General features: G+C 47.1%; 1 protein-coding gene across 1 annotated transcript; it reads left to right on the top strand.

Annotated features, from left to right (window-relative positions):
- Nucleotides 1-1,200: 1,200 nt before the first annotated feature.
- LOC124004966 lies at nucleotides 1,201-12,216 on the top strand. Its single transcript, XM_046313769.1, has 3 exons — nucleotides 1,201-1,492; nucleotides 4,919-6,064; nucleotides 12,051-12,216. Exons 1-2 carry the CDS (start codon nucleotides 1,201-1,203, stop codon nucleotides 5,893-5,895), a joined length of 1,269 nt encoding a protein of 422 aa, XP_046169725.1. The 3' UTR covers nucleotides 5,896-6,064; nucleotides 12,051-12,216.
- The last annotated feature ends 537 nt before the right edge of the window (nucleotides 12,217-12,753 follow it).

Here is a 12,753-nt window from a genome sequence, read left to right as displayed (position 1 = left end):
TATCTGATCTCTGATATACTGTATATATGTATATATATCTATCTCTGATGTACTGTGTATATATATATATATGTCAAGCATAGGTGTAATAGGTGGCAGGGAAGTCAGGCGTAGGAGAGTCAAATGGAGTGTAAATATGGAGTCTTTTAATAAAGTTCCACGAGTATGATCCATAACAATAAATGTACAAACAAACAAAACATGGAAGAGAGGGGCAGAAAGGACTCCCGTATAGTTGCAGAGGTATGAGGAGGGAGTTGAGTTTTTGTTCCCGACAGGATACACACCTGGAGCCCAGAAGAAGGTATTCTGGAGAGGTTCTCATTGGGGAGGCTTATCCTTTTCTTTCTGCTTTATTAGTTAAATAAACACCCTTGAAACTGAGCTAATCCTTCTCTGTCCGTGTCTGATCTGTGTAAACGTCTTGACCAAACCCTCTGGTTTATATATACATGAACAATACAGTGAATTAAAAAAGAGTAGAGTACAGTGAAAGAGTAGACATGGGACCTGGCTTCCACATTGTAAAAGAAGACCTCCCCTCTCTTCATAACCCTTAAACACCCTCACCTTCTGGGGCTTCTCAGCGTGTTTTAACTTTAAAGGGTTAGAGTTCATGTTTACAGTTAATGCATTGAGCTGTATCTAAAGATGTTTTAAAATATTTTCTTTAAAATGAAAAGGAGCTTGAGGAGCTTCCCCAAGTCCATTCTTGCTGGCAGCTACAATCAGAAGCACCTGAAACAATATGAAACGGAACAACCAGGAAGTACCTGAAACAATATGAAACAGAACAACCAGGAAGTACCTGAAACAATATGAAACAGAACAACCAGGAAGAACCTGAAACAATATGAAACAGAACAACCAGGAAGTACCAAACAATTCTTGAAACAATGGAACAACCAGGAAGTACCTGAAACAATATGAAACAGAACAACCAGGAAGTACCTGAAACAATATGAAACAGAACAACCAGGAAGTACCTGAAACAATATGAAACAGAACAACCAGGAAGTACCTGAAACAATATGAAACAGAACAACCAGGAAGTACCTGAAACAATATGAAACAGAACAACCAGGAAGTACCTGAAACAATATGAAACAGAACAACCAGAACAAAACAATATGAAACGGAACAACCAGGAAGTACCTGAAACAATATGAAACAGAACAACCAGGAAGTACCTGAAACAATATGAAACAGAACAACCAGGAAGAACCTCAACTCTTGGCGTTCTTCTCAGAAAGGGGCATCACCTGGAGGTTCACCGCCGAGCGGGCAGCCTGGTGGGGTGGATACTGGGAAAGACTCGTCAGGTCAGTGAAAACATGCCTGAGAAAGGTTCTTGGGAAAGCTTCACTCAACTTTGAAGAGATGTGCACAGTCCTGACAGAGGTTGAAGCTATCCTAAATTCTAGGCCTCTGATCTTTGTGCACAATGAAGTGGATGAACCACAACCCCTGACCCCAGCACACTTCCCGGTGGGTAAAAGACTAACCTCTTTGCCACCATTTCCAGCAGCACCCAACGCTAAACAAGCAGGAAATTAATTAGTGTGTTGGAGATTGAGAGAACTACATACATATTTTTGTTGTATTGGTTAGTATTGGATTACGCTTTTGACTGCAAGTTCCAGAATGCCTTGCGACAGGAAGTAGAGCAAAAATGCGGCAGTTATGTTCAAAGTGATTATCCTGACTTTCCGTAGTAACTTTCTGTTATTGTTTTGTAGACTCTAAAGTTGTTAAATGTAACGTGAACAAGTAGTATTACTAAAACAAGCTTTCATTTCAAACCCGACGTCTCGAGTCATTACTTTGAAAATAGTTATTCCATACAGGGAGAGGGTGACATGAGGTTCCATGTAAAGCCTTGTATTTAACCTCATTCCTCAGCCCCACTGTCCAATATCCAATCACAGGACTTGATGCTGAAACCATATTTCTGTTGATGGACTCTCTGTCCACTGCTAAAACCCACCAAGTCTTCCCGTCTGCAATTCAAAGTAGAATCTCCCTGAGAAGGACCCCTTTCTTTCCTGTAGCTGTGTCAACCCTCTCTGGGTTTTCCAGAGTGTCTTGTATTCCATCTTCATACCATGTTTCCTGTCTTCAGTCACATCTATTGCACTCGGCTGCATCCTCATATTCATCTCTCCGATGAGTGTCTCCTTCAGCAGAGACACAACTCTCCTCACAGTCCCCACACATACAGTACCAGTCAAAACGTTTGGACACACCTACTCATTTTAAGGGTTTTTCTTTCTTACTTTTTTTTTTACTATTTTCTACATTGTAGAATAATAGTGAAGACATCAAAACTTTGAAATAACACATATGGAATCATGTAGTAACCAAAGAATTGTTATAACAAATCCAAATATATTTTATATTCTTCAAAGTAGTCAACCTTTGCTCAACCAGCTTCACCTGGAATGCTTTTCCAACAGTCTTGAAGGAGTTCCCACATATTTGAGCTGTTCTTGCCATAATATGGACTTGGTCTTTTACCAAATAGGGCTATCTTCTGTATACCACCCCTACCTTGTCACAACACAACTGATTGGCTCAAACGCATTAAAAAGAAAAGAAATTCACAATTTCCCTTTCAACATTGCACACCTGTTAATTTAAATGCATTCCAGGTGAGGAAACCTCATGAAGCTGGTTGAGAGAATGCCAAGAGTGTGCAAAGCTGTCTTCAAGGCAAAGGATGGCTACTTTGAAGAATCTCAAATATGAAATATATTTTGATTTGTTAAACACTTTTTTGGTTACTACATGATTGCATATGTGTTATTTCATAGACTTGATGTCTTCACTATTATTCTATGATGTAGAAAATAGTAAAGAAATAAAGAAAAACCCTTGAATGAGTAGGTGTGTTCAGACTTTGTACTGGAACTCTAGATCACTGATCTCAGACCAGACATTGATGTTGTTAAGCGTGCAGAGGGATTGGGAGCTGTGGAAGAGGTGAAGGTGGTCATTGGAGAGAGAGAGCTGCTCCAGCTCAGTGCTTCTCCTCTGTAGCTCAGTGATTTCCTGTTCCAGCTCTCCTATCAGCCATCCAGCCTGCCACTCTACTTTGTTCTGTTTCTCTTCAACCTCCTCAATAAGCTCAGCCTGGCTTGTCTGCATGGAGCAACACTGTCTGCTATCTCCTTTTCTGCCTCTCTCTTGATGAGCTCTACTGATCTGTTCTCTCTTGATGAGCTCTACTGATCTGTTCTCTCTTGATGAGCTCTACTGATCTGTTCTCTCTTGATGAGCTCTACTGATCTGTTCTCTCTGATGAACTCTACTGATCTGTTCTCTCCTGATGAGCTCTACTGATCTGTTCTCTCTCGATGAGCTCTACTGATCTGTTCTCTCTTGATGAGCTCTACTGATCTGTTCTCTCTGATGAACTCTACTGATCTGTTCTCTCCTGATGAGCTCTACTGATCTGTTCTCTCTGATGAACTCTACTGATCTGTTCTCTCTCTGATGAGCTCTACTGATCTGTTCTCTCTCTGATGAGCTCTACTGATCTGTTCTCTCTCTGATGAACTCTACTGATCTGTTCTCTCTCTGATGAGCTCTACTGATCTGTTCTCTCTGATGAACTCTACTGATCTGTTCTCTCTCTGATGAGCTCTACTGATCTGTTCTCTCTCTGATGAACTCTACTGATCTGTTCTCTCTCTGATGAACTCTACTGATCTGTTCTCTCTCTGATGAGCTCTACTGATCTGTTCTCTCTGATGAGCTCTACTGATCTGTTCTCTCTCTGATGAGCTCTACTGATCTGTTCTCTCTGATGAGCTCTACTGATCTGTTCTCTCTCTGATGAGCTCTACTGATCTGTTCTCTCTCGATGAGGTCTACTGATCTGTTCTCTCTCTGATGAGCTCTACTGATCTGTTCTCTCTGATGAGCTCTACTGATCTGTTCTCTCTCTGATGAGCTCTACTGATCTGTTCTCTCTGATGAGCTCTACTGATCTGTTCTCTCTCGATGAGCTCTACTGATCTGTTCTCTCTCTGATGAGCTCTACTGATCTGTTCTCTCTCTGATGAGCTCTACTGATCTGTTCTCTCTCTGATGAGCTCTACTGATCTGTTCTCTCTCTGATGAGCTCTACTGATCTGTTCTCTCTCTGATGAGCTCTACTGATCTGTTCTCTCTGATGAGCTCTATGAGCTCTATGAGCTGATCTGTTCTCTCTGATGAGCTCTACTGATCTGTTCTCTCTCTGATGAGCTCTACTGATCTGTTCTCTCTCTGATGAGCTCTACTGATCTGTTCTCTCTCTGATGAGCTCTACTGATCTGTTCTCTCTCTGATGAGCTCTACTGATCTGTTCTCTCTCTGATGAGCTCTACTGATCTGTTCTCTCTCGATGAGCTCTACTGATCTGTTCTCTCTCTGATGAGCTCTACTGATCTGTTCTCTCTCTGATGAGCTCTACTGATCTGTTCTCTCTCGATGAGGTCTACTGATCTCCTTAACCTTCTGTTGTCTCTCCTGGATCATCTGCTGTGCTTTACCCGTAGTCTTCCCCGGTTGAACTTCTCTCCATGCACTTCCTCTATGGAGAGAGTCTTGTGGTGTGTCTCAGTGCAGATCGGACACACAGCCGTCTGCCCACGCCTACAGAATAGCTCAAGGGGTGTCGCTTCTTACACAGCCAGTCTTCCAGGTTCCACACAGGGTCCATCAGCTTGTGTTTCTTGATAGAAGCCACCATCTGACGAGGCTCCAGGTGACACGCCAGACACAACAGACACACCAGACAGGACTACAGGTCCATGAGCATCTTCCCAGTGCAGACGTCACAGCGTACTTCTCCACATGGAATGGATACTGAGACAGTGAACAGACAGATAGAGCACTAGAACTGCTCTTCAGACGGGACACTGCTCTTCAGACGGGAGACTGCTCTTCAGACAGGAGACTGCTCTTCAGACAGGAGACTGCGCTTCAGACGGGACACTGCTCTTCAGACAGGAGACTGCTCTTCAGACAGGAGACTGCTCTTCAGACAGGAGACTGCTCTTCAGACAGCAGACTGCGCTTCAGACAGGAGACTGCTCTTCAGACAGGAGACTGCTCTGCAGACAGCAGACTGCTCTGCAGACAGGAGACTGCTCTTCAGACAGCAGACTGCTCTGCAGACAGGAGACTGCTCTTCAGACAGGAGACTGCTCTGCAGACAGGACACTGCGCTTCAGACAGGACACTGCTCTTCAGACAGCAGACTGCTCTGCAGACAGGAGACTGCTCTTCAGACAGCAGACTGCTCTGCAGACAGGACACTGCGCTTCAGACAGGAGACTGCTCTTCAGACAGCAGACTGCTCTGCAGACAGGACACTGCGCTTCAGACAGGAGACTGCTCTTCAGACAGGAGACTGCTCTTCAGACAGGAGACTGCTCTTCAGACAGGAGACTGCTCTTCAGACAGGAGACTTCTCTTCAGACAGCAGACTGCTCTGCAGACAGGACACTGCGCTTCAGACAGGAGACTGCTCTTCAGACAGCAGACTGCTCTGCAGACAGGAGACTGCTCTTCAGACAGCAGACTGCTCTGCAGACAGGAGACTGCGCTTCAGACAGGAGACTGCGCTTCAGACAGGACACTGCTCTTCAGACAGGAGACTGCTCTTCAGACAGGAGACTGCTCTACAGACAGCAGACTGCTCTTCAGACAGCAGACTGCTCTGCAGACAGGACACTGCGCTTCAGACAGGAGACTGCTCTTCAGACAGGAGACTGCGCTTCAGACAGGAGACTGCTCTTCAGACAGGAGACTGCTCTTCAGACAGGAGACTGCGCTTCAGACAGGAGACTGCGCTTCAGACAGGAGACTGCGCTTCAGACAGGAGACTGCTCTTCAGACAGGTGACTGCTCTTCAGACAGATCATGTATATGTTTTTGCTGTTTGTTCTTTGTTACAGAGCCAAAAAGATTGGAGAAGTGGTTTATCCACACATCCCAATTTTGGATAGATGACTCTTTGTGTTTGTAACGGCCGTTGTTGGTGGAAGAAGGTGAGGACCAAGGTGCAGCGTGGGTAAGTGTCCGTACTTTTACTAAAGTAATAGAACACTGAACAAAAACAACAAAGTGAACGAACGAAACCGAAACACTTCCTGTCTGGTGCAGAATACAAACGCTCAACAGAAAATAATCACCCACAACTCAAGGGTGAAACCAGGCTACCTAAGTATGGTTCTCAATCAGGGACAACGATTGACAGCTACCTCTGATTGAGAACCATACCAGGCCAAACACAGAAATCCCAAATCATTGAAAAAAAAACGCATAGACAACCCACCCAACTCACGCCCTGATCACACTAAAACAAGGACAAAACAAAGGAACTAAGTGTTGATGTTTGTTTAGAGTTAACCCAGAGGTGGTTAGAGTCGATGGACTCTTCAATTACAGTGATCTGATTTCAGACGTGCTCTTCCTTCTTCATCCGTATTGTTTTAGTGATTCGCCAAAGTAAAAGCGTAAGGCTCAGGGTTTCTGGGTCTCTATGTTTTTGTTTGGATAGGGGTACAGTGGGGTAGTCTCCTGGTTGGATAGGGGAACAGTGGGGCAGTCTCCTGGTTGGATAGGGGTACAGTGGGGCAGTCTCCTGGTTGGATAGGGGTACATTGGGGCAGTCTCCTGGTTGGATAGGGGTACAGTGGGGCAGTCTCCTGGTTGGATAGGGGTACAGTGGGGCAGTCTCCTGGTTGGATAGGGGTACAGTGGGGCAGTCTCCTGGTTGGATAGGGGTACAGTGGGGCAGTCTCCTGGTTGGATAGGGGTACAGTGGGGCAGTCTCCTGGTTGGATAGGGGTACAGTGGGGCAGTCTCCTGGTTGGATAGGGGGTACAGTGGGGCAGTCTCCTGGTTGGATAGGGGTACAGTGGGGCAGTCTCCTGGTTGGATAGGGGTACAGTGGGGCAGTCTCCTGGTTGGATAGGGGAACAGTGGGGCAGTCTCCTGGTTGGATAGGGGTACAGTGGGGCAGTCTCCTGGTTGGATAGGGGAACAGTGGGGCAGTCTCCTGGTTGGATAGGGGTACAGTTATTTAGTCAGCCACCAGTTGTGCAAGTTCTCCAACTTAAAAATATGAGAGAGGCCTGTCATTTCATCATAGGTACACTTCAACTATGACAGACAAAATGAGACTGTCTCAGTCTGTATCTGGTTCCTCTCCTGTCTCACTACACAGGGTTTACTCTCCCTCTCTACCTCCTGTCTAAATCTGTATCTGTCTCCTCTCCTGTCTCAGTCTGTATCTGTCTCCTCTCCTGTCTCAGCCTGTATCTGTCTCCTCTCCTGTCTCAGCCTGTATCTGTCTCCTCTCCTGTCTCAGTCTGTATCTGTCTCCTCTCCCGTCTGTCTGTATCTGTCTCCTCTCCTGTCTCAGTCTGTATCTGGTTCCTCTCCTGTCTCAGTCTGTATCTGTCTCCTCTCCTGTCTCAGTCTGTATCTGTCTCCTCTCCTGTCTTAGTCTGTATCTGGTTCCTCTCCTGTCTCAGTCTGTATCTGTCTCCTCTCCTGTCTCAGTCTGTATCTGTCTCCTCTCCTGTCTCAGTCTGTATCTGTCTCCTCTCCTGTCTCAGTCTGTATCTGTCTCCTCTCCTGTCTCAGTCTGTATCTGTCTTCTCTCCTGTCTCAGTCTGTATCTGGTTCCTCTCCTGTCTCAGTCTGTATCTGGTTCCTCTCCTGTCTCAGCCTGTATCTGGTTCCTCTCCTGTCTCAGTCTGTATCTGGTTCCTCTCCTGTCTCAGTCTGTATCTGGTTCCTCTCCTGTCTCAGCCTGTATCTGTCTCCTCTCCCATCTCAGTCTGTATCTGTCTCCTCTCCCGTCTCAGTCTGTATCTGTCTCCTCTCCCGTCTCAGTCTGTATCTGTCTCCTCTCCTGTCTCAGCCTGTATCTGGTTCCTCTCCTGTCTCAGCCTGTATCTGGTTCCTCTCCTGTCTCAGCCTGTATCTGTCTCCTCTCCCGTCTCAGTCTGTATCTGGCTCCTCTCCCGTCTCAGTCTGTATCTGTCTCCTTTCCTGTCTCAGCCTGTATCTGGTTCCTCTCCTGTCTCAGTCTGTATCTGTCTCCTCTCCTGTCTCAGTCTGTATCTGTCTCAGTCTGTATCTGTCTCCTCTCCTGTCTCAGTCTGTATCTGTCTCCTCTGCTGTCTCAGTCTGTATCTGTCTCCTCTCCTGTCTCAGTCTGTATCTGTCTCCTCTCCTGTCTCAGTCTGTATCTGTCTCCTCTCCCGTCTCAGTCTGTATCTGTCTCCTCTCCTGTCTCAGTCTGTATCTGTCTCCTCTCCTGTCTCAGTCTGTATCTGTCTCCTCTCCTGTCTCAGTCTGTATCTGTCTCCTCTCCTGTCTCAGTCTGTATCTGGTTCCTCTCCTGTCTCAGTCTGTATCTGGTTCCTCTCCTGTCTCAGTCTGTATCTGGTTCCTCTCCTGTCTTAGTCTGTATCTGTCTCCTCTCCCGTCTCAGTCTGTATCTGTCTCCTTTCCTGTCTCAGCCTGTATCTGGTTCCTCTCCTGTCTCAGTCTGTATCTGTCTCCTCTCCTGTCTCAGTCTGTATCTGTCTCAGTCTCTATCTGTCTACTCTCCTGTCTCAGTCTGTATCTGGTTCCTCTCCTGTCTCAGTCTGTATCTGGTTCCTCTCCCGTCTCAGTCTGTATCTGGTTCCTCTCCCGTCTCAGTCTGTATCTGTCTCCTCTCCTGTCTCAGTCTGTATCTGGTTCCTCTCCTGTCTCAGTCTGTATCTGTCTCCTCTCCTGTCTCAGTCTGTATCTGTCTCCTCTCCCGTCTCAGTCTGTATCTGTCTCCTCTCCTGTCTCAGTCTGTATCTGGTTCCTCTCCTGTCTCAGTCTGTATCTGTCTCCTCTCCTGTCTCAGTCTGTATCTGTCTCAGTCTGTATCTGGTTCCTCTCCTGTCTCAGTCTGTATCTGTCTCAGTCTGTATCTGGTTCCTCTCCTGTCTCAGCCTGTATCTGGTTCCTCTCCTGTCTCAGTCTGTATCTGTCTCCTCTCCTGTCTCAGTCTGTATCTGTCTCAGTCTGTATCTGTCTCCTCTCCTGTCTCAGTCTGTATCTGGTTCCTCTCCTGTCTCAGTCTGTATCTGGTTCCTCTCCTGTCTCAGCCTGTATCTGTCTCCTCTCCCGTCTCAGTCTGTATCTGTCTCCTTTCCTGTCTCAGCCTGTATCTGGTTCCTCTCCTGTCTCAGTCTGTATCTGTCTCCTCTCCTGTCTCAGTCTGTATCTGTCTCCTCTCCTGTCTCAGTCTGTATCTGTCTCCTCTCCTGTCTCAGTCTGTATCTGTCTCCTCTCCTGTCTCAGTCTGTATCTGTCTCCTCTCCTGTCTCAGTCTGTATCTGGTTCCTCTCCTGTCTCAGTCTGTATCTGTCTCCTCTCCTGTCTCAGTCTGTATCTGTCTCAGTCTGTATCTGGTTCCTCTCCTGTCTCAGTCTGTATCTGTCTCAGTCTGTATCTGGTTCCTCTCCTGTCTCAGCCTGTATCTGGTTCCTCTCATGTCTCAGTCTGTATCTGTCTCCTCTCCTGTCTCAGTCTGTATCTGTCTCAGTCTGTATCTGTCTCCTCTCCTGTCTCAGTCTGTATCTGGTTCCTCTCCTGTCTCAGTCTGTATCTGGTTCCTCTCCTGTCTCAGCCTGTATCTGTCTCCTCTCCCGTCTCAGTCTGTATCTGTCTCCTTTCCTGTCTCAGCCTGTATCTGGTTCCTCTCCTGTCTCAGTCTGTATCTGTCTCCTCTCCTGTCTCAGTCTGTATCTGTCTCCTCTCCTGTCTCAGTCTGTATCTGTCTCCTCTCCTGTCTCAGTCTGTATCTGTCTCCTCTCCTGTCTCAGTCTGTATCTGTCTCCTCTCCTGTCTCAGTCTGTATCTGGTTCCTCTCCTGTCTCAGTCTGTATCTGTCTCCTCTCCTGTCTCAGTCTGTATCTGTCTCCTCTCCTGTCTCAGCCTGTATCTGTCTCCTCTCCCGTCTCAGTCTGTATCTGTCTCCTCTCCCGTCTCAGCCTGTATCTGGTTCCTCTCCTGTCTCAGTCTGTATCTGTCTCCTTTCCTGTCTCAGCCTGTATCTGGTTCCTCTCCTGTCTCAGTCTGTATCTGTCTCCTCTCCTGTCTCAGTCTGTATCTGGTTCCTCTCCTGTCTCAGTCTGTATCTGGTTCCTCTCCCGTCTCAGTCTGTATCTGTCTCCTCTCCTGTCTCAGTCTGTATCTGGTTCCTCTCCTGTCTCAGTCTGTATCTGGTTCCTCTCCTGTCTCAGTCTGTATCTGTCTCAGTCTGTATCTGTCTCCTCTCCTGTCTCAGTCTGTATCTGGTTCCTCTCCTGTCTCAGTCTGTATCTGTCTCAGTCTGTATCTGTCTCCTCTCCTGTCTCAGTCTGTATCTGGTTCCTCTCCTGTCTCAGTCTGTATCTGGTTCCTCTCCTGTCTCAGTCTGTATCTGTCTCAGTCTGTATCTGGTTCCTCTCCTGTCTCAGCCTGTATCTGGTTCCTCTCCTGTCTCAGTCTGTATCTGTCTCCTCTCCTGTCTCAGTCTGTATCTGTCTCAGTCTGTATCTGTCTCCTCTCCTGTCTCAGTCTGTATCTGGTTCCTCTCCTGTCTCAGTCTGTATCTGGTTCCTGCGTCGGTGGGAAAACACTATAGGCCTCTTTTAAAAAGCTGTCAGCTGAACAGGAACCTTGACATTGTTTAACGATCAGAGCTGTTACACAGCTCCCTTTAGTGTGTCTCCCTCGACACCTCCCACACATATATACATTCATCCACTGACCCTTTTTTCCTCTTACTCACACCTACACACACATAACAGCGTGGGACTACAACCTAAATATAAATATGGCACTCTTTAGAGCCCACTCCAGCCGTTTCAGGAGACATTTCTACAACACTACCAGAGTTTATGATGTGTTAGTACTTGACATTGGAGAGAGAGAGGTGCTGCTCTCCTCAACTCATCCCATTAGGATTCCTTTTGATCTCTCTCTCTCTCTCTCTCTCTCTCTCTCTCTCTCTCTCTCTCTCTCTCTCTCTCTCTCTCTCTGTCTCTCTGTCTGTCTCTCTCTGTCTCTCTCTGTCACTCTCTCTCTGTCTCTCTCTCTCTCTCTATCCTCTCTCTCTCTATCCTCTCTCTGTCTGTCTCTCTCTCTCTCTCTCTGTCTCTCTCTCTCTGTGTCTCTCTCGCTCTCTCTCTCTCTCTCTCTCTCTCTCTCTCTCTCTCTCTCTCTCTCTCTCTCTCTCTCTCTCTCTCTCTCTCTCTCTCTCTCTCTCTCTCTCTCTCTCTCTCTCTCTCTCTCTCTCTCTCTGTCTCTGTCTCTCTCTGTGTCTCTCTCTCTCTCTCTCTCTGTCTCTCTCTCTCTGTGTCTCTCTCGCTCTCTCTCTCTCTCTGTCTCTCTCCCTCTCTCTGTCTCTCTCCTCTCTACCTCTACTCTCTCTCTCTCTCTCTCTCTCTCTGTCTCTCTCTCTGTCTCTCTCTCTCTCTCTCTCTCTCTCTCTCTCTCTCTCTAAGTCTCTCTCTCTCTGTCTCTCTCTCTGTCTCTCTCTCTCTATGTCTCTCTATGTCTCTCCCTCTCTCTCTCTCTGTCTCTTTCTCTCTCTCTCTCTCTGTCTCTCTCTCTCTGTGTCTCTCTCTCTCTCTCTCTCTGTCTCTCTCTCTCTGTGTCTCTCTCGCTCTCTCTCTCTCTCTGTCTCTCTCCCTCTCTCTGTCTCTCTCCTCTCTACCTCTACTCTCTCTCTCTCTCTCTCTCTCTCTGTCTCTCTCTCTGTCTCTCTCTCTCTATGTCTCTCTATGTCTCTCCCTCTCTCTCTCTCTGTCTCTTTCTCTCTCTGTCTCTCTGAAGAGAGAGAGAGGGATCATCTGTCTCTATTACCCCTCCCTACATACACCTTAGCCAAATACATTTGAACTCAGTTCTTCATAATTCCTGACATTTAATCCTAGTCATTTAATCCTAGTCACTTCCTAACATTACTCTTAATTCCACTCCCTTCTGTCCCCTCTGTCCCCTCTGTCCCCTCTCAGGTGGACTGGCCCTGGGGATGGTTGTTGAGTAGCTTGGTGAGGAGGGACAGGTGCCTATCACAATACATGGAAACTAGTTTGTTTTGTGGCTGGTTCCTCTCTACCCGACACAGCCAGAAGAGGACTGTCCACCCCTCACAGCCTGGTTCCTCTTTACCCGACACAGCCAGAAGAGGACTGGCCACCCCTCACAGCCTGGTTCCTCTTTACCCGACACAGCCAGAAGAGGACTGGCCACCCCTCACAGCCTGGTTCCTCTTTACCCGACACAGCCAGAAGAGGACTGGCCACCCCTCACAGCCTGGTTCCTCTCTACCCGACACAGCCAGAAGAGGACTGTCCACCCCTCACAGCCTGGTTCCTCTTTACCCGACACAGCCAGAAGAGGACTGGCCACCATTCACAGCCTGGTTCCTCTCTCGGTTTCTTCCTAGGTTCTGGCCTTTCTAGGGAGTTTTTCCTAGCCACCGTGCTTCTATACACCTGCATTGCCTTGCTGTTTGGGGTTTTATGCTGGGTTCCTGTACAGCACTTTGAGATATCAGCTGATGTAAGAAGGGCTATATAAATACATTTAATTTGATATAAATCATGTCAATTATTTTGGCTGGTAATGTATTTAAAAAAATATATATATATATATATGTTTGTTTTTCAAAATGCTCCTGTGGGTCCACCTATCACTCAATGGAGAGGTCGAGGT

The sequence above is a fragment of the Oncorhynchus gorbuscha genome, linkage group LG19 (genome assembly GCF_021184085.1).
Source record: "Oncorhynchus gorbuscha isolate QuinsamMale2020 ecotype Even-year linkage group LG19, OgorEven_v1.0, whole genome shotgun sequence".
Taxonomy (NCBI): Eukaryota; Metazoa; Chordata; class Actinopteri; order Salmoniformes; family Salmonidae; genus Oncorhynchus; species Oncorhynchus gorbuscha.
The sequence above is the reverse complement of the archived record's forward strand: the minus strand, read 5'-3'. Positions and strand labels throughout refer to the sequence as shown.

What these genes read in the sequence shown, in the direction of transcription:
- LOC124004966 (XM_046313769.1), top strand. Translation starts at nt 1,201, where the DNA reads ATGAAACAGAACAACCAGGAAGAACCTCAACTCTTGGCGTTCTTCTCA. An exon ending in CCCAGCACACTTCCCGGTGG is followed by an intron (nt 1,493 to 4,918) that starts GTAAAAGACTAA and finishes ACTGCTCTTCAG; the next exon opens with ACGGGAGACTGCTCTTCAGA.